This window comes from Aureobasidium pullulans (assembly GCF_000721785.1).
Source record: "Aureobasidium pullulans EXF-150 unplaced genomic scaffold scaffold_6, whole genome shotgun sequence".
Classification (NCBI taxonomy): domain Eukaryota; kingdom Fungi; phylum Ascomycota; class Dothideomycetes; order Dothideales; family Saccotheciaceae; genus Aureobasidium; species Aureobasidium pullulans.
In genome coordinates this window covers 869,113-887,249 of record NW_021941026.1, presented here as the reverse complement: position 1 = coordinate 887,249, position 18,137 = coordinate 869,113, and the positions used below count along the sequence as shown (strand labels likewise).

The 18,137-nt window shown below is 51.3% G+C and overlaps 9 protein-coding genes across 9 annotated transcripts; 3 read left to right on the top strand and 6 right to left on the bottom strand.

Annotated features, from left to right (window-relative positions):
* The first annotated feature begins 602 nt into the window (after positions 1-602).
* On the top strand, positions 603-2,193 carry M438DRAFT_316249 (RTA1 like protein). The gene is made up of 3 exons (XM_029902685.1): positions 603-906; positions 969-1,173; positions 1,233-2,193. Exons 1-3 carry the CDS (start codon positions 878-880, stop codon positions 1,809-1,811), a joined length of 813 nt encoding a protein of 270 aa, XP_029762224.1. The 5' UTR covers positions 603-877; the 3' UTR covers positions 1,812-2,193.
* Positions 2,194-2,563: 370 nt separating this feature from the next.
* Positions 2,564-4,065, bottom strand: M438DRAFT_390967 (kinase-like protein). Its single transcript, XM_029909062.1, has 2 exons — positions 3,177-4,065; positions 2,564-3,124 (listed from the first exon to the last, which is right to left on the bottom strand). The coding sequence occupies exons 1-2, from the start codon at positions 3,652-3,654 to the stop codon at positions 2,769-2,771; spliced, it is 834 nt and encodes a 277-aa protein (XP_029762222.1). The 5' UTR covers positions 3,655-4,065; the 3' UTR covers positions 2,564-2,768.
* M438DRAFT_271068 (uncharacterized protein) lies at positions 3,778-4,065 on the bottom strand (the record flags this gene model as incomplete). The annotated part of the gene is made up of 1 exon (XM_029900454.1): positions 3,778-4,065. A coding segment is annotated over one exon (288 nt), but the record flags the coding sequence as incomplete, so codon positions are not given.
* On the bottom strand, positions 4,032-5,363 carry M438DRAFT_344445 (putative ER lumen protein retaining receptor). Its single transcript, XM_029905233.1, has 6 exons — positions 5,215-5,363; positions 5,097-5,155; positions 4,968-5,034; positions 4,703-4,911; positions 4,393-4,643; positions 4,032-4,337 (listed from the first exon to the last, which is right to left on the bottom strand). Exons 1-6 carry the CDS (start codon positions 5,237-5,239, stop codon positions 4,301-4,303), a joined length of 648 nt encoding a protein of 215 aa, XP_029762221.1. The 5' UTR covers positions 5,240-5,363; the 3' UTR covers positions 4,032-4,300.
* M438DRAFT_344443 (uncharacterized protein) lies at positions 5,268-7,815 on the bottom strand. Its single transcript, XM_029905232.1, has 2 exons — positions 7,386-7,815; positions 5,268-7,335 (listed from the first exon to the last, which is right to left on the bottom strand). Exons 1-2 carry the CDS (start codon positions 7,761-7,763, stop codon positions 5,638-5,640), a joined length of 2,076 nt encoding a protein of 691 aa, XP_029762220.1. The 5' UTR covers positions 7,764-7,815; the 3' UTR covers positions 5,268-5,637.
* A 105-nt stretch (positions 7,816-7,920) lies between these two features.
* M438DRAFT_344442 (uncharacterized protein) lies at positions 7,921-12,591 on the top strand. The gene has a single exon (XM_029905231.1). It carries the CDS (start codon positions 8,159-8,161, stop codon positions 12,233-12,235), a length of 4,077 nt encoding a protein of 1,358 aa, XP_029762219.1. The 5' UTR covers positions 7,921-8,158; the 3' UTR covers positions 12,236-12,591.
* A 163-nt stretch (positions 12,592-12,754) lies between these two features.
* M438DRAFT_364195 (uncharacterized protein) lies at positions 12,755-13,919 on the top strand (the record flags this gene model as incomplete). The annotated part of the gene is made up of 2 exons (XM_029907702.1): positions 12,755-12,822; positions 12,879-13,919. Exons 1-2 carry the CDS (start codon positions 12,790-12,792, stop codon positions 13,917-13,919), a joined length of 1,074 nt encoding a protein of 357 aa, XP_029762218.1. The 5' UTR covers positions 12,755-12,789.
* Positions 13,920-14,127: 208 nt separating this feature from the next.
* On the bottom strand, positions 14,128-14,726 carry M438DRAFT_270330 (putative BET1 v-SNARE; the record flags this gene model as incomplete). Its single annotated transcript, XM_029900380.1, has 2 exons — positions 14,128-14,334; positions 14,403-14,726. Coding segments are annotated over 2 exons (531 nt in total), but the record flags the coding sequence as incomplete, so codon positions are not given.
* An 836-nt stretch (positions 14,727-15,562) lies between these two features.
* On the bottom strand, positions 15,563-18,067 carry M438DRAFT_316234 (uncharacterized protein). Its single transcript, XM_029902684.1, has 4 exons — positions 17,106-18,067; positions 16,746-17,054; positions 16,462-16,692; positions 15,563-16,408 (listed from the first exon to the last, which is right to left on the bottom strand). The coding sequence occupies exons 1-4, from the start codon at positions 17,993-17,995 to the stop codon at positions 15,724-15,726; spliced, it is 2,115 nt and encodes a 704-aa protein (XP_029762216.1). The 5' UTR covers positions 17,996-18,067; the 3' UTR covers positions 15,563-15,723.
* Between the last annotated feature and the right edge of the window lie 70 nt (positions 18,068-18,137).

The following is an 18,137-nucleotide window of genomic DNA, read 5'->3' as shown; positions in this document are numbered from 1 at the left end:
TTTGCATGTTGTCATGCATGGTCTCCGATGGTCTCCGGGAAGCTTGTTGCAGTGGATTTCGCTTTTGCTACGTCAGACCGTTGGCTTTGCGGTATAGACGTGAGCCGCTTGTATAGGGCAAGCCATCACGATGAATTGAGGGGAAGAAACCAAGAAGAAGGACCAGGAGGACCTGAGCATGATATACCGCACCGTAGGAAATGTATGGCTGTTAATTGTAACGTTCGATGGCTTCTCGAAGACGATTAACCGGACGGTCGGAACGCGACTCGAGCATAGATCTGATCGACCGGAAGGAGCGAGGGGAGCGACTGAAGATCACATTGCAGTAACTCCTTATGGAAAGCGGACGACAAGGGCAAGGGAAGCGCCTTTAACTCAGAGCTGTGCTTCGTCGCTGCCGGGGTCGCGGCTCTTGACCGACAACGTTTCATTATGCGGCGGACTTCAGTCCCGCTCGTAGTATTTTCCACGTGTGTGATAGGACTCTCTACGCCAGAGACTACACCATTGCGAAGCACATTAGGTATCGCGTCAATGTCGTTGAGTGTCCGACGTTTCTCCAGATGAATCGATTCTACGCGACATGTAGAAGCCAAAGTTGACAACCGTGACTGTCTTGAACCTCAACCGATGTGAGGACCGCTGACTATACTTGTCAATCTCGCAAAGGTCTCCAAATAATCAAGGCGGCAGTGGAAACTGCTCGAATTTCCCAGAGTGGGTGCGTATACAGAAAAAGCTTGATGACGAGCGGGCTTTGATTGTTTGCTTGGCCCGACAAAACGGTATAGGATGAAAGTGACAAAAGGTGCTGACGAGCCCGATCAATCCTCATCCGAAGCATCATAATCCAAAGTGGACATATTTCGATACTATGAAGGACTCTTCAATCATCATCTATGGGTTAGTATTGCGCGATAAACAGACAGCGGTACTGTTTCGTCCGCTGACATCATTTCTATTAGATATGTTCCATCACTCGTCCTGTCCATAATCGCCATAGTCCTTTTCGGTCTAGGATTTGCTGGACATGTCTTTTTGCTGTCGAGATACCGCACGTGGTATTTCATACCCATAGCCGTGGGCACAGCAATGGAGATAATCGGTTACATCTTCCGTATTCTGTCCAATGTAAAAGATCCCTACGCAGTGGCATACTTCGTCGCCCAGGTAAATATTCCCATGGAAGACGCATTATTGTATCACAGTCACTGACAAACGCTGTCTAGTACTTCTGTATCGTCGTCGCTCCTGTCCTCTTCAGCGCATCCATCTACACAATCGCTTCCACATTGACCAACTTCTACGGTCGGGAATACGCTCCTTTGTCGCCTAAACTCATCTTGTGGGGCTTCGTAGGCTGCGATGTCGTGGCTACCCTTCTTCAAGTCGCTGGCGCCGCTCTGATTGGCACATCCTACAGCAATGGCAATGGCAACCAGGAAACATACAACCACATCCTGCTCGCCGGTCTCGCTTTCCAGGTCTTCTCGTTCGCAGTCTTTCTGATTGTGTTCATCTGGATCCTTCTGAAAGCTCGATCTAGCCCCAGAAAAGTCAGTCCAGCTTTCACTGCCAGTGTTTTCGTGGCTGCCCTGGCAGTTTATCTGAGGACATGCTTCAGGTTGGCAGAGACGGCAGAGGGGTTGCTGCAGAATTTGTCCTCGCATGAAGTTTACTTTGGCTGCCTCGAATTTGCACCAATGATCGTGGCAGTCTATCTACTCATGTATGGCCATCCAGGAAGATGGCTTAGTGGTGCTTCTATGGCCAAGCCAGCTCTGTCACCTATCATGTCGGAGGCTTAGGGTTAAGAGATATCAAACACTCGAGATTTGCTTGTCTGGCTGGAAGAAATCAGTTTCCGATTTGCGCAATGATCGAGGTGGGGGCTCGAGCCGAGGGCGCGTGATCATCCAGCATCTAGCCGCCCCCGATAAAACGACCCATAGTGTCCTCTTCCCCTTCTGTAAAAATTCAATTGTAACCACTTCTTGTTTTCTTACAACCACCGCAGTGACTTGTATCAACGTTGGAGGCTCGACTCTGAAGAGTGTTCTGGTGTTGAGATGAGTGTCATGGCCACGCGAAGCCTACAACGCACGCAGAAATATGTGGGTGACTGCAAGGCATCACTGCTAAGCGAATCAGAGACTCGCATATAGATGAATCAGGTCATCAACAGGTAGTCGAGCACTTTCTGACGGTTCTCCTCGAGGCTGGACGTGCTAGCTTCCAACGCTAGGCCTAGAAGTGTGGCACCAAGAAAGTCAGGTAACTGTCCGACCTTCTTGTTCTGGTAAAATTGACAATCCAGATCCTTGAATAATCTCTCATCCAATCTGGCCCAGTACATTAGACCAGTGTTATAAGAGGGGCTCGTTTTGCCAGCCTCAATGTTCTCGTCTTTTGTTGGTATTGACTCGTGAAGCCATGCTAAAAACTTGGGCGATTCGTATTGAGGAGTGCAATCGTGGGCAGAGCTCCATCGCAGGGCCGCAGTCGGAGTAGCGAGTGCAGAGCCTTGTCCAGTGTGTGACTGATATCAGCCGGAAGGGATCTTGCATCCCTCAACAAGAGCCGAGTACAGGACCGAATAGTTTCTTCTTTCAGATTCTCTCGGTCTAGACAAAGTTTAGGAGCGTCGCCACCCGGAGTCACAAACAACGCAAGAAGTAGCATTCCATAACTGAAAGAGTCAAACTCCTTGAGGTGATGTGCGCGAAATGGCCCAAGAAGAGTATCGTCATAATCAAGGTCCCGGTCTATGGCTTCGGGCATTTCGATGTGCCGAAATAGTCTCGTGCACCAATCTTGTGATCAGACATATCGATGCATACACCAAAGTCGCTAAGCTTCGCGAGGAAAGGAACACTCGGGTTGTCTTGTCGGAATGTGAGAACGTTGGCTGGCTTGATGTCGCCGTGAATGATCTCTGAGCTATGCAAAGCTTCCACTCCTGCAGCAACATCGAGAGCTATGTGGTGCCGAATGTCCCAGTGGCTGACAGCTATCAAGGTGTCTAGGTGACGTTGTGAATCTTTTAACATTTCCGAGAGCGGGAACAAAGCTGCCTCCATGACCAGAACGGGGATTGGAGTTTTACGGTCAGGATAGTCGTCTGCACTTTAGTCAGTCGGATCGGTCTGTTTTGAATGATGGCATGCTATTACAAGCCCATGATAGCAGCTTTACTATGTTCCGGTGATTTCGCAAACGAGGATGGCACAAACTGATGACTTCAAGTTGTAAGTATCGAAGTGTCCTTCGGTACTCACGGTTCACAGCAGAGTCGCTGTCGGTCTGCTTGGGTCTGAACTTGACTCGTTTGTAGACCACTTTTTGGAGGGCATATCCAGGTACATGATCGACTTGCCGAAAGACATCAAATTGATTTCCGTGTCCGACTCGTATTCCACAGTCGCCGATGTTTAGATTCCGAAGATGAATTGGACCATTAGCACCAAGCTCTGCCAACAGAGTGACCAGCTCCGAAAGAGAGCTCGGATACTTTCCACTTCTTGCACGGGTCTTCGAGGCTTCGATTGCTTCGCCGACTGTACCGATGACGGGATCGTCTCCAGGTGTCGTATCATCAAAGTCGAGAAGCGGCAGGGATGTGGTCTCCGACTCGGCGAAAGTCAAGGACATATTGGCTGTTGTCTGATTTGGGATGCCAAGTGGTCGCCGTCAACTTCCTTGAACAAACATCAGCGTCAGCACAGTGGGAAGGAGCCAGCGACATGCGAAGCCCAATTCCATGTAGTTCGAGCGTCACTGCTGCGTGTCTCCCGAAATGGAATGGGGCGCTGTCGATAAGCCGATACAGCCAACATGATTCTCAAGAATTACGCTCCTCCCGAGATTCGACTGTAATTCTCGAGGAACCAGGCAGAATGGTTGATGGTCAAAAGAGGAGATGCAAAACAAAACGTACAGCAGCAGGGATTCCCACGTGGTCACCCACCGTAGTACTAATCTGCCGTTCAACTGCTTATGTATGGCAGAGCGGACGGGATGCCCAGTTTTCAGCTGACTGTGGCCGTACGTGCTGTGAATGCCAGCTGCGCGGTATATTCTCCCGTGAAATCCGGCTTGGCCTCGAACGACGAGACTGAGCAGATTGACGACCTACCCCTGGTTGAAACTTTTGAAATGGATTCTGATCTATTCATGGCTATGAAGATGTCTTGAGAAGGGTATCTGCTCATCACCAAGCGCCTGCCCATGCATTTGGTTATCGAAAACAAGAAAGTCGTAAATTCAACTCCGACCGAGAATGCGTATTGTTGATCGTCTACACAGGCAAGTTGAACTTCTTGCCTTGGAAAACCCTGCAGTTGGTTGTTAGCTAGATCCCTCCCAGAAAGTCAGTTGCGAGGAACGTACTTGGTGTAATAGATGTAGAAGAAATCGGAGTACAGGACAGTCTGAACAAGACCTGCGATGACCGAAATGGGCTCGAACCAACCCTCGGTGAACCAACGGTAGATCCAGTTGGGGATATACAGGGCTCGGTATGCACCCAGGGCGAAGAGGTAGTGTGTGGTGATGGTCTCTGCCTCGCCGGTTCTTTGTAGCATGAACAGCTGGGGAAGGATGGCGACAGCTTCCAACCAGATGGAGAAGGCCCAGAGCATCTGCTCTGTATTAGCGTCTTTCTCGAGCCTCTCGGATGAGTCGACTTCAGACTGCTTACCTCGGAAGGGATATACTTGTAAGGGAATAGAATTCCCAGAACAGCACTTCCTGCGACCAGGTACTGAACTCTGAATGTGTCGAGATTGGGGTCGTGGGTAGGCTTGTAGTCGTTGAGCATCAAATAGATTATGTATGAAGAGGTTCCAATGAAGACGAGCTTGAAAGTAGTGTTCCACAGGCTCTTGAAGGGGTCTGTCCAAAGAAGGTCTGTATGAAGGGTCTCAGTACGCGATGAGTGTTCTTCTCGAGGCAGGAGGGCGTACCGATGTATCGAGTAACGTATACGATGAGATAGAGGAATTGCGACTTGAACGAGATGCCTGATGCGCTCTGGGGACATGGTTAGGACTCGACGGTTCGGTTGATGGTTGCGATGGACAACAGGGACGTACGCTGGATGTCTTCATCTTGTGCAGCAGGATAAGGATGGAGAACAGATGCGACAAGTCGCCTATACACATGTCGGTCAGCGCATTGCAATGGCAAGCGGCCATCAGCCATCAAACATACCCAGAATGCGGAAGATGTTCATCATTGCTGTAACCAATCCCAATCTGCTGGGCTTGTGCTGACTGGGTCTGAGTGAAGGATGCCTGCAGGCTTTGTTTGCGCTGATGGGGCGCTTGTGACACGGCACAGAATGAATTGACAGCGAAAGTAGCAAAGAAGGGAGATGCAACTTGTTACATGGCACTGAACGAACAGCTATCGACACGTTGTCCAAACGCGTCCGTGCGCTGTCCACTTCCCCCTTCGTCAACGTTTCAGGGAGGAGCTTCGAGCTCAGCTTGAGACTCGTCACCCTCAGCAAAACTCAAAGACTGTGACTGCACTTGTGACGTTTTTCAAGCAGGACATTCAGAACTTTCGAGTTGCAGCTCAGGGTGCTTTTGTACACCATCAAGGACCTTCGCGCCCACAGCAGTTGCCTCTTCAAACCAGCTGCCAGCTCTCTTCCGAACGCCGTTGTGACTTCCGTAAGCTGCCCGTGTACACGCACTTCACCTCGCCGTCATATCCGACTCCCGTGAGCTTTACATATATCTCGTCGTCGATGTCTCGTAATAGGTAGTCTAGTGAATACCCTCTTCCTATTTCCCTGCCATCTATGTTGATGACGAAGAAATCGAAAGGTCCTGTAACATCGCTGTGAGGAAGTCCATCATCTTCGGAACCAGCATCCTCCAGTCCTTCGGTGTTGACCTTCCACAAAAGAGAAGTCCACGTCTCGTTGACTTCGCTCAGTGCCACGTCGGAGATTGAATAGCTTCTGGTCTTGCCGCTCCTTGGTTGGATACAGACTTGCATGATTTCGGCGAGGAGCAGGGTGTTGGTCTCAGTGACCTCGGAAAACCCTGTCACACACAGTGAGAGCCCAGTGATTCGCCCTTTGCCTGCTTCAACTGCTTGGATATCTCGAGTCATCGTTGTTTGCTCACATCCGTCACTCGTCATGGGAACGTCTACATCCAAGCCCTCGAGTCGAAGCGACACTCGCAGTCGAGTAGATGTCTTCGGCTTTCGATACTTGATTACCATCGAAAGATCCCTCGTGGCAGGCATATCAAGATTGAAAAGCCTCAAGACGCTAAATGTGCTTGTTTCCCCTTGAATAATGTTTGCCCACAATGTCAGTCTAGGTGGGTTGCATTTCACCTGACTGAAGAGCGTCTTCTGAGCGCCAGCATATAAGACTGGTCGCGGTAATACAGATTTCGAGACAAGGCCTGCTGCTGCTCGGTTCTTTTCGGCAGTTCCACTCGAGCAGACGAATTGCTCAAAGGCTTGCTTGAAATCGGTGTAGAAGAAATTTTCTGAGCCGGCAGGGTACTCATGAGCATTCTTGAATATGGGCTCAGTCATGTAGTTCCGGATGGAGTGACGATCCCTCACGGTACAGCTGCAGCGCAAGGTCTCTGGCAAAGGATTTCCAGTCCACATAGACCTCTCGACGGCCTCCGAGTCTGATTGAGAGGGGAAATGCTCATACGGCCAGGCTGGAGCAAAGAGACCAGAACCAAGCCCAACCTCGGCCAATTTTGCGACACCTAAACCAGTGCCGGTGCCTCCTCCTATCTCCTTGGGGTAGGTCACTCTCAATCGACCTGGGCCTTCCGAGCTTTGAGCCCAAACATCAATGCCGCAAAGAACCTTTACAGGATCGAACCCATTCTGCAGCGCGAAAGCTTTGGACCTAGCAGCTGATTCTGCAGTCCACACATAATTTGTGAGTATGGAGCCAGCAGCTTTCGCTAGCAGAATATTTTGCTCCGTCAATCCATTCTGGTAGTTGATAGTATTCTTGCATGTAAGTGAGTCGTACCAAATGACACATCCGTCGTCGAAGGATGATCTCAACTGTTCTAGAAACCCCTGCAGACATTGGAGACTCCAGTCAGCGATAGGGAAGGTCTTCTCTATGTTAATTAGCCAACCGTCGAATCCATAGAAACGAGCGATATGAGTAAGCTGGGTTGCTAATGCATACTCCCATGTCTGATTGTCTGCCAAAGACCTGTGTAGAATCTTCGAGATGCCCACAGATTGCGGTTCTACTAGAAATGTACCCAATGCCTTGACTCCGTTGCGATGCAAAGTGTTTGTCCAGGATGGCGGAGGAACACAGACCAGCTTTGAGGAGTTTAGCTGAAGACGATCAATCTAGATCGATAATTGCAGACCTTGTGAGAGAAGTACACAAAAGCGTCTATGGACTGCATGTATTCACCACTGTACGAAGGTTGATCTACGAAGGAGCCATGGACGTTTTCATAATCGTGGTAATTGCCAGAAAAGTCGTGTATAAGAGTGATGTTGCTTTTGCCTTTGACTACAGTGGAGCCAGATCGAGGAAGTAGAGGAGTGTTTGCACGTTGAAAGGAGTATGCTTGGTCAGGATGCCAGTTATCGATGTCTTGGAACGAGTCAAAGTAGGTGAATCCTTTGAGAAGGTCTTGTTGGCGGCGGACGTTCTTCTCCGGATTGTCATGGGGTTGTTTTGATGGCAAATTGTCTCTCAAGCCGTCCCTAATAGGACGAAGAATATCTCTCCAGCCCATGATCAACAACTCTCATGGTCAATGAACGTGGACGTGGACGTGGACGCAGTGTAGGTACGCAAAGACGTTGTGACAAGAGGTTTGGCGGGCTTCGATGACGATGACGCGCTGTCTTCTTCGTGAAAGAGGCAATTCGCAAATCTGCAGCTCCAACAACCAGAACACACAACACCGACCACCCACTCATCCCTACTCGGCGTGCACCACAACACACGTCTTGTTTCCAATCCCTTCCCTCTCCTTCACTGCGTTTCTTTGCTTTGATACCCGCGCAGCGTCTGGCTTTGAAGGCGCTTCACACGCACTCACTTTCACTTGCCCGCACGTACCAGGCCTAATCCACCTGCCTTCATCGCCTTCATCGCGCCCTCCTCTACTACCCCCCACCACCCAACATGGCCGACTTGCAAGAACTCTTCAGCCGTCTGAAGAGCCCCGCCGCCTCTTCCAACGATCAGCAGGGCCAGCAACACCAGTCTCACCCTTCCATCTGGGCTCAACCTCAGCCCCACTCGTACCAACAACCCTCCGTCTCGTCACCTCTGTTCTCGCCTCCCATTCACACTCCCAACCCTCAACACCACTCGGCTATCATGAGCCCCAGCCTCACTCCTGCCCCAGGTGACAACAAGTCCAACGATCTCTTGAACTTGCTCAAGTTCAACTCCAACCAGATGGCCGCTGGCATGAGCCCTCTTGCCTCTCTGCAGAACATTGCTTCCCAGAGCTCTTCGCCCCAGCTCCACCCTGCCCAGCAGCAGTCCCGATCTGTCTCGGCCAACGATCTGGTCGCATCATTCAACCAGAAGCCATCGAGTGCCTCTTCTCTGCGCATCTCAATGCCTTCGCCCCAGCCCGACCAGAAGTCCCAGCAGCCATTGGGAGACGCTCAGAACTTCCTCCTCGGTCTTTTGAATCGCCCCAAGAACGGCGCCCCCGCCGATTTCCAGCCCTCGCCCATGCAGTCTGCTCAAGTTCCTGAGACCATCATCAACGAGCCCACTCCTTCGGCCGACGTTGTTGACCCCCAAGACCCTTCTGTTCGCCTGTTCGGTAGCGCCGGATCCCGCGAAACAACCCCATTCGAAGGCCCTTCTTCAGCAAAGAAGCCCGTCTTTACCTACGTCAACCCCTTCGAGCAGATGACCGCTTCGTCGCCCAACCCCGGTCTCAAGACCGACGGCCCTAAGCACCAGCGCGATGTCTCTCAACCCGAGGACAACGACAGTGGTCCTCCTAACGCAAAGAACCGCAAGATAACATCATCCCTTCCTTCACCATCTCCTTCACCTCGCCCTGCCCAGCCTTCAGCCGATGCTCACCAGAGCGTGTCTGAGGCTCTGAGCGGTGTTGGCGAGAAGGTCGACAAGCAAGTTGAAAAAGCACTTGCTCAGGCCCAAGCCGATGGCGCCACGTCGTCTGCCTCGAAAGAGCAGACCAAGGCGACCGAGGAGGTTGCAGACAGCTGGGAGAGCGCTGATGCCGATGAGTCTGGTAAGGACAACAAGGACTTCGCTGTTCGTGTTTACAACTTCCCCATGAGACCCTTTGTCTCAATCACCATCAACAAGGACGGCCAGCCCACCCCTCTGCGCTCTGACTCGCTCATGGACATCGCCCGTCTGAAGAAGGAGTTCGAGCAGATTGACCGCGCCCTTGTCACCGCTTCGCCCAACCACATTGTCTACGCTATGGCCAAGACTGGCGGCTTCCGCGTAATCCGTCAAGACTCTGGCAAGGACAAGCAGGTCTTCCGTTCCACTGCTGAGCGTGTCTTCAACGTACAGATCTGCACTGCCAGTGGTACAAACAAGGATATTGAGACTGTCCTTGCCACTGGAGTTAACGGCTCAGTTTTCTGGACCAGCATCAACAAGGTCGAGGGTGACTCGTTTGACGACTTGGACCTCGAGTCGCAAGGATTCGTTCTGCCTCCCGTGCCCGTCCAGGATGACAACACCTCAGGCAGCCCTGTTAAGACCAGAGCCAAGATGAGCTCGCGCAATGCTGAATTCTTTGCCATCTCAAGAGGCAAGTCTATTTACATCATCTCACCTTTCATCGCCCACCAGAGCCAGTACACAGACAAAAAGTCGCGCGTTGTCGACAACGACAAGTACTTGCAAGAGCGCTGTCTGAAGATTTCCACTGGCAAGGCTGGCAAAGACTTCGCCTTCAGTGGTGACGACAGTCTTCTGGCCTCGCTTGACAAGAGCGGACGTATCAAGTTCTGGGACATCCGCGACATGGCCCAGCAGGCTCGCGAAACCGTTCCTGTTGGCAAGCGCTCTCCTCTGGAGCGCAAGGATCCTCTGCTTACTCTGACTACCACCCTTCCTGCCGAGAAGGCCACTCCTTCCTCCATCATGTTTGTTGACAAGGAGAGACCATGCGTTAAGGGCGTAGCTCTCCGCTACTTGCTCGTTGGCTTGAAGCAGAACCACATCCTCCAGCTCTGGGACCTCGGCCTCAACAAGCCCGTCCAGGAGCTTTACTTCCCTCACGACAAGGACTCCGATGCTATCTGCAGCATCTCCTACCACCCCAAGACTGGTATCATCGCGCTTGGACATCCCACACGTAACTCGATCTACTTCATTCATCTGTCCGCTCCTCGCTACAACATTCCTAGCATGGACCAGGCTAGATACACCACCATGCTCGCCGAGCAGGATCCCAACCTGCCTCGCCCCGAATCCACTGCTATCATGAGTGGCATCCGCGAGTTGTCCTTTGCTTCCAAGGGTCAACTGCGTAGCGTGGACATGCTCCACACCCCTGTCGTCTCCGAGACTTCTGGCGACGTTCTCTTCGAGTTGTATGCTATGCACTCCAAGGGCGTCACCTGCATGAACATTAAGCACGAAGACCTCGGCTGGAGCCGTGACAACAAGGTGCTTCACCCTGTTGATGCGGAAGCTTCGGGTCTTATCTCGGTCTCTGGCATCTCTCCCAACGCAACCACCGCAGAGGCGCCTGCCAAATCGTCAAAGGCTGCCGCACCGGCTTCACCCCAGAAGTCCGAGCCCACTAAGCCTGCCCCCGCTGTTGCTGCAAAGTCTATTGCTAAGCAGGAGCCGGTGGTCAATGGCACTCCGAAGGTCGAAAAGCCTAAGAAGGCCACTGTAGAGCAGAACACCGCTGAGCCTGCCACCAATCCCGCCATTCTCACCCCGGCATCTTACGCCCTGGCCGCTCGTCCCAAGGCCTCCGCTGCTGAGACCACTTCTTCCACCAAGGAGCCCACTCCTGCTGTTACACCTTCGCCTGTGCCCGCTGAGAAGCCTGCTAAGGCTGCTGAGGTCGCCGCTCCCGTTGACACTCAAACCGTCAACAAGGCAGTCAGTGATGCTATGTCCAGAGAGATTGAATCTCTCTACCGCAGACTCGACGACGACAAGCGTGTTCAAGATGCAGCCGCTGCGGCCAAGCAGGATGCTGTCCTCCGTCTCGTGTCTAGCACCTTGACCGATAACGTCGAGAAGACATTGCACAAGATCATTACTACCAACATTACCAGCAGTGTTATTCCAGCCATTGTTGAATCTAGCTCGACGCTGCTGAACGAGAAGCTCAACTCCGCAGTCTCTCAGCACGTCGCGAAGGTAGTTCCTGGTGAGATTAAGGCTTCTCTTACACCCGCCATCGCCGCTGCTCTCCAAGAGAAGGAGCTCCAGCGCGTCATCTCGGAGCAGACCGCCTCAAAGCTTGCTCCTCAGATTGAGCAGACATTCACTACCCTTCTGCGCAACTCGATTGTCCCCAACTTCACCAACCTTGCTCAGACCTCGACCAAGAAGGCAGTTGCTGATGTCGAGCGCCGCTTCACCGAGCAGCTCCACGAGGCCGAAGTACAGCGCCAGAAGGACAACGCCAAGATCGAACAGCTTTCGGACCTTGTTCTCGGACTCTCAAAGACGATTCATGAGATGGCTGCTGGACAGTCGGCCTTCCAAGAGCAGATCCTCAAGCTCCAGCGCCAAATCGCCGGCGACAACTCGGCACGCTCTGCTAACTCTGAGGCCGATGTTGTGCCTTCAATCGAAGACCCCGAGTTGGACGGCATAACAAACCTGATGACCGCAGGCAGATACGAGGAAGGAACTATCCAATGGCTCCAGTCCGAACGCCAAGGCGAACTCTTTGACAAGCTCTTCGTCCGCATCAACCCTCAATACCTGCAGAGACTCAGCCCATTGGTGTCGTTGTCGGTCTCGGCTGCTCTGACGTCGTCGTTTGAGCAGAATGTTGACGAGCGTCTCCAATGGCTCAGCGCCGTCTTGTCGACCATCAACCTCAATGACGCCGAGATCAGAGAGGTAGCACCCAAGATCATGGATGTTCTCCAGCAGCGCATGCAGGGCGCCTACATGTCGATCGCCGAGAACAACGTCCAGGACCCTGCACTCCGCATCGTCTCTGGTCTGTCTCGCCAGATCAACGACATCAAGAACCAGAGTCTCGGTCGCTGAAGGTAACCTCTGGTAGTTCTTTGATGAACTTGTAACAACAACAACAAGATATGCAAGGCTCGGTGCTGAAACACGCCCGAGGCTTGAACAAATTCAGCACGACGCTCTCCATGCTTCGATTTTCTGATGACTTGATGGATGACGACACTTTGGCTAGGCGGAGGCTCATTGTGCATAGCGGCCTCGCGGAACTCTAATGACTGTACATGGAGGACATGAAGTTCTGATGGGAGCGGTAGAGAGGAGGACCGGCCACGAGCTTAGCCTAGTATTTCAGAAAGGAAGAAACAGGCAGATAGAAGATTGCTGCCAGCTAATAAAAGTAATGGAATGGAATTCAATTCATGAATACTCTGTTTTCTATGTCTAAATGTGATTGTCGAACTGAATTGTTTATTTATATGACTCTTTTGCAGTCGAGATCGTTGTGATGATGATGATGTCGTTGTTGTTTTGGAGCTTAAGTGGGGAGAAAGTTCACATGTTAAAACACCCGTCTCCATCCTTTGAATAAACCAAGCACACAAGAACACAACACCAACCACATACCAAACATGTTGTCACTACCACTCCTCGCGCCTCAAAATGTGAGAAACCCTACACCCAGCTCCCCTCACAACAGTGACACTGACAGAGTCTACAGGAATACTCCTTCTTCCTCTCCCCCCACCTACGCCCGCCACCCGACACCCCATCCAACCACCCATCCACCTCCGAAAACAACGCAATACAACAAACCCGCCGCCTGGCATCCCAAAACCACTCGACCCCATCCCGACAATCGCTAGCCCAACTGCTCGCAGACGAACACGCCATCTCCAGCCGCAAACACAATATCCGACGTTTTGGGGCCGGGTGGATAAAACCGCCGGGTGTGGCGAAGACGTTGCAAGCGGAGACGGAGGAAAAAGCCGAGAGGGAGGAGCAAGAGGCTTTGCAGAGGAGGGAGCAGATGATGATGGATATGCAGGCGCAGCAGGAGGTTGAGGAGGCGAGGAATAGAGCTGCTGCTGCTGCTGAAGAAGGAGGAGAAGAGGCAGATGTGGAGGGAGAAGAGGAAAGGGATTTGGACGAGGAGATTCCTGATGCTGATGGTGAGGAAGAAGAGGAAGAGGAGGAAGAAGATGAAGATGAAGATCTCTCGGGTTCAGACGAGGAAGAGGATGAAGAGGAAGAAGAAGAGTTGCAATCGGAATTGCAGTCTGAAATGCTGGAGCATTCCCAGTTGCAGCATTCTGAGGTTCCGGTCGCCGAAGACATCACATTCAATGAGGACAGCATGTTTGCGGAAAACAGCTTGTTGGAGATTGATGAAGAGACGAGGGAGCAGGAAAGATATGATCGGTTGCAAGAGGCAGAGTTGACGGGTGTGGCTCAGGATCAGCTTGATTTGGGTGTTGAAAGGGATCTGGACGACAGTGTGCCCGAGGCTGGCAGTTATCAACATACCGACAGCGAGTTGGACGACTCGGATGAAGATTCGGATGAGAATGAAGACGAGGAAGAGCAAGATCAGAGTCAATTGGGAGAGCAGAGCGAGATGATTGGGGCAGTCATGCAACGCAGTCGCAGCAGTCTGTTGAGCAGGGATGTGAGCTCCTTACTCGACTCTTCCTTTGTCACCAGCAGTCCTGCTCCCATCGGTCGCCTGAGGTCTACTGCTCACAGAACGGGCCAGAGATGATTGATTTCCTCTTCATCATGACTTTCTTTTTTGCTATTCGTTACAGAGATACCCATTATCGTCATATTATACTTTCTTTCCTTCATGAACCCTCTTTGTCCCTTCTGTCATCCATCTCTCTGTACAAGCGTGAAAAATTCCCAGTATCAAAACGCCTTCGCTAAACAAAACCCAATTCGTTTTCTGGGCTGGAGGTAGACTCGATCGTCTAGAACAACCAGACATACCAGAACAAGGCGGTGACAAAGGCAAAGAAGATGAGCCACACCTTCCATCCAACACCCGTACTCTGTGCCATACGCAACATACGGTTCATGGTCCCCTTGAGCTTATTACTCGTATTCGAGAACTGATCATTCATCTTTTCCGCCAGAGCCGTCGAGTCGCGGATTTCGTCGCCGATGCGGAGGGTGAGCTGTGTGAACACATTGTCAGCCTTTATCCTTTTCTTCCTCGTCATTGGAGATACACGGGGAGTCTTACATCCTTCAACATGCCAACCTTCTTACTCATCTCAGAAACCTGCTCGTCGTTCTGACTTTCCAGCTCAGAGAGCACGGCATCACTATAAGCACCCCTTTTATCCGGCGTCGCTGATCTGAAACTCGCGCCCGAGCCCGCTCTTTCTGTGCCTATGCCGCCGTTGCCCGGGTATGCTGCGAATGTGCTGTTCGAGGACGAAGGAATACTGTAGCCATTGCTCGCGGTATACGGGTTTGGCGACGTGGAGGTGGGGCGAGAGCGTTGGTCGTAGCCGGAGAAGAGGGAGGAGCGGTTGTTGTCGCGTTGGTGGAATCTTGGTGAGAGAGTTAGTAGGGTGCTCGAGATTGGCGCATAGGAGGTCGGTGGTATTTACCTGGATGCCATGGTGATGGTAGGCTTCGAGGTGTGCGGTGGGCTATTGTGCCATGAATGTGGGTGCCTTGTGTTGGGATGAATTCGCGAGAGGGAGTCAGAGACGTTGCTTCTTCCGTATGTGTGCAATTAACTTCTGTGGTTGTTGCGACTTGTCTATTTGGTGACGTCGAATTGGATCGCTACTGCCTCTTCATCAAGACGATCGTGTGACGCTGACAAAAATTCTTGAATGCTAGAACTCGAAATATACTTTAATAGCTGCTGTAGCTCAGTGGTAGAGCGTGGGATTGCAGTCTCTGCAATTATCCTAAGGTCCGTTGTTCGACCCAGCGTAGCAGCTTCCCTTTTGCCATTCTCGAGACAAAGAAAGAGTTATGGCGTTTTCTTTTTGGTCGCCAAAAGCAATGGCACAAAGCTGACAGTTTGCTCCAAAATGTAGAGCCTTTGATTCGTTCTTTCCTGCTCGGCGTTCGGGTAGCATTCATGGTTGATGGGCGTTTTTTTTTTGGTGGAAGAAAGCATCAGGCTTCACGGTCCCATAACGCTTCGACGACGATACGAGGAGCCTACTGCAAAGGCAAGGGGCAAAAACGAAGCTGCTACGCTGGGTCGAACAACGGACCTTAGGATGACTGCAGAGACTGCAATCCCACGCTCTACCACTGAGCTACAGCAGCAAGTGATTTCAGTCCGAAAGTTCAACAAATACAATCTTGTGAACATCACAACCATCACTTTCAGGTGACCCTGTCTCACTGCCACCCTCATACACAGTTTAGAAGCATGCCATTGTATTCAGATAGCGAATTTCAATAGAAGCATTGCACATTCGTAGCAACCAGAACGCCAGTATCCACCCATCCATAAAGCCACCGTGGTATCTTAGCAATCTAGCCCTTTTGAAACCCTCCCAGTACACCATGTAAATCAAGACCGAAAATGAAAATCACCATGCATAATCTTCTGCTTCGACTTCAGCACCTTCTGTCCATTCCTCATCACCACTAGCCTCGGAGTCCAGGAAGTGAGTTTCGTTGAACTGCTCTTCGCGTGGGCGTTGGTTGTCAATGCGGATGTCGACAACGTTGCAAAGTCCTTGAATGAACTTCTCGGGTGTGTTGCGCCAGTCTTCACCGTCTCCGGCATTGTCGCCGGAGACAATCGAGATGGCATCAGAATCCCTGCGACCTTGCTTACGTCGACCGCGGACAACTCTCTTCTCAGTGGGTGGCGTGGGAAGTGGTGGTGGACTGGCAGGCTTTATGACGCGTCTGCTGCGACGTTTGGCCAAAGGCTCGTCATCTGAAGCCTGGGAGGTCTGGGTTACCAGGGATGGCTTGCGTACAACCACTTCGACTTGGCTTATGGTGCGGCTTCTTTCCTTGGCTGCATTGTCGGCCAGCCTCTCTTTCCACTGTCTGAACGCTCTGAGCGAGGCAAAATTTGGATCTGGGTCTTGAGGATAACGCTGATAGACTCGACGCAGACGCTCAATCCACTGGTCTCTGAAAGCTGCTCTGTCTCGCCAAGAGATGTTGATATGGGCTTGCAGAACTAGTCTTCGGAGGTCTGGTAGTGAATCGGCGGACTCGACAAGCGAGCGGAAGAGATTCTGAGCAGCATTGGCACCCCTGATTAATGTAAGCAAGTGACCAGATTATACAGCTAGATATTCAGAGCTTACCACTTCTGCAAATGAACAAGCTCCAGAGTTTGGAGACTGGAAGGCCAGGTAGGAGTTTCGTCTTCAAGTAGTAAACTTTCGTACTTAGGTTCGCCAAAATGACGGAAGTGATTCTCCCTGTGGTCGTAGAGATCCATCCTCAGCGATTTGAGCTTTGGACAAGTCGTGCGAAGAGCCGTGAAGAAAGCAAGATCTAGAAAGGGATTGTGGTCCAGGACCAGCTCTTGGATTCTGATGATCTTAAATCAGCCATGTTACGTATGAAAGGGCACGAAGTTACTTACGAATGACCATGACTAACAAGAAATTCGCTAAGCATGTCCGAGTTAAGAGGCATACAGTTTATGAACTTGATAGTCTTAAGAGTGCTTGGTAATTGAAGTAGCATCTGGAGAGAAAGGCGATCGCATGACTCGAAAGACAGTGTTTCGAGCTTAGGTAGATCAGCAAATATCTTGCCGAAAGCAACATCAGCGGCTTCTTCCTCCGGGGTGAGTGCTTCTGCTGCTATCGCTGGAAGATGTGAGACGGTAAGATGGCGCAAGCTTTGAAAAGAGGGTCTCTGGTGTACTCCAGCCATATACTCTGTGAGTCTAGTGGGTTGTAAGTAAACGAAGCCAATAGTATAACTGGATTGAACATACCCTTGAAGTTCTGCTTTGCCGTCTTGCTGTTCGATGAGATTTGCATTCCATCTCCAGCACTCGAGATGGATTTTGTTCGAGTCGAGTGCTTCGAAGAGATTTGGAGGATACTTCCATCGAGGGAGTCGGCCCTGATACTCGTATGGTGGTTCGTCCAGCTGATGTGTGATGAGCAGCGAAGAAAGTCGAGGCAGTTTCGACACTGTTTCAGCAAAAGACAAAGATGTGTTTCGTGCAAAAGACTCAAGGTTGCGAGCCGACACTTCTATGCTGGTGACTTTCATGTTATACGAGTATAAGTGTTGGTCATTAGGTTGCTTGACGATAGCAGAGAAGTCCTCCAGCCATCGTGCTGCCAAAAGGTTTGGTGCTCTGTAGAAAGCTGTCAAAGCTGGTTCAGAGAAGGCTCGACAGACCTTTCTAGCTGTCTTCATAATCCATGTATTCGGATGATTCACTCTTCTGCTCGCAACACCACCTGTCTCGTGCTCGAGCTCCGCAGCGAACGCATAACTGAATATCTGCGACAGAATCTCGTAGGGAAGGGTTTGCCACTTAGGTATTATCCCATCACTTGGAATTGGTGGTGCAGCTGGGGCAGGCAGCTTGGTCGGCTTAGAAGCATGTTTAGCTTTGCGGCTGAGTGGCGATTTTTTGGGCGTAGGTCTCTTTGCCTTGGATCTGGTTTCCCTTGGAGATGGTTTGCTTGTTCGTCTTTTGGTTGTCTTTTGTCGCTTCTGCTCAGGCTCCGGAGATTGAAGATGCTCTTCGGCGGAATCCTGCCCCTCGGCAATATCGAAGTCATCATCCGTGTCTGGGTCCAGGTATCGACTTCTCTTTCGAGTTATGGCTTGACGAACGGATCGGCGCTTTGAGGCGTCGGTCTCCATATTCGAGGTTTCTAGTCTATCCACACATCTGATGTTTGAGAATGATAAGAAGTGTGTGTTCTTCAAATGATTTTCCAAAGTTCGTGATTCACAAGGCTGCGTCTTTGCATCGGCACCTGCGAGACCCTGTCCATCATTTTGA

Bases quoted from the DNA above. Each gene is read 5' to 3' on its own strand.
- M438DRAFT_316249 (XM_029902685.1), top strand. From the start codon at position 878: ATGAAGGACTCTTCAATCATCATCTATGG. The intron at 907-968 runs GTTAGTATTGCG...CATTTCTATTAG, and splicing joins TCTTCAATCATCATCTATGG to ATATGTTCCATCACTCGTCC. The intron at 1,174-1,232 runs GTAAATATTCCC...AACGCTGTCTAG, and splicing joins TGGCATACTTCGTCGCCCAG to TACTTCTGTATCGTCGTCGC.
- M438DRAFT_344442 (XM_029905231.1), top strand. From the start codon at position 8,159: ATGGCCGACTTGCAAGAACTCTTCAGCCGTCTGAAGAGCCCCGCCGCC.
- M438DRAFT_344443 (XM_029905232.1), bottom strand. From the start codon at position 7,763: ATGGGCTGGAGAGATATTCTTCGTCCTATTAGGGACGGCTTGAGAGAC. The intron at 7,336-7,385 runs GTCTGCAATTAT...AACTCCTCAAAG, and splicing joins TTGTGTACTTCTCTCACAAG to CTGGTCTGTGTTCCTCCGCC.
- M438DRAFT_390967 (XM_029909062.1), bottom strand. From the start codon at position 3,654: ATGTCCTTGACTTTCGCCGAGTCGGAGACCACATCCCTGCCGCTTCTC. The intron at 3,125-3,176 runs GTAATAGCATGC...ACTAAAGTGCAG, and splicing joins AAAGCTGCTATCATGGGCTT to ACGACTATCCTGACCGTAAA.
- M438DRAFT_344445 (XM_029905233.1), bottom strand. From the start codon at position 5,239: ATGATGAACATCTTCCGCATTCTGG. The intron at 4,912-4,967 runs GTACGCCCTCCT...CCCTTCATACAG, and splicing joins ATACGTTACTCGATACATCG to ACCTTCTTTGGACAGACCCC. The intron at 4,338-4,392 runs GTACGTTCCTCG...AACCAACTGCAG, and splicing joins TTCTACATCTATTACACCAA to GGTTTTCCAAGGCAAGAAGT.
- M438DRAFT_316234 (XM_029902684.1), bottom strand. From the start codon at position 17,995: ATGGAGACCGACGCCTCAAAGCGCCGATCCGTTCGTCAAGCCATAACT. The intron at 17,055-17,105 runs GTATGTTCAATC...ACAACCCACTAG, and splicing joins GGCAAAGCAGAACTTCAAGG to ACTCACAGAGTATATGGCTG. The intron at 16,693-16,745 runs GTAAGTAACTTC...TAAGATCATCAG, and splicing joins CTTGTTAGTCATGGTCATTC to AATCCAAGAGCTGGTCCTGG.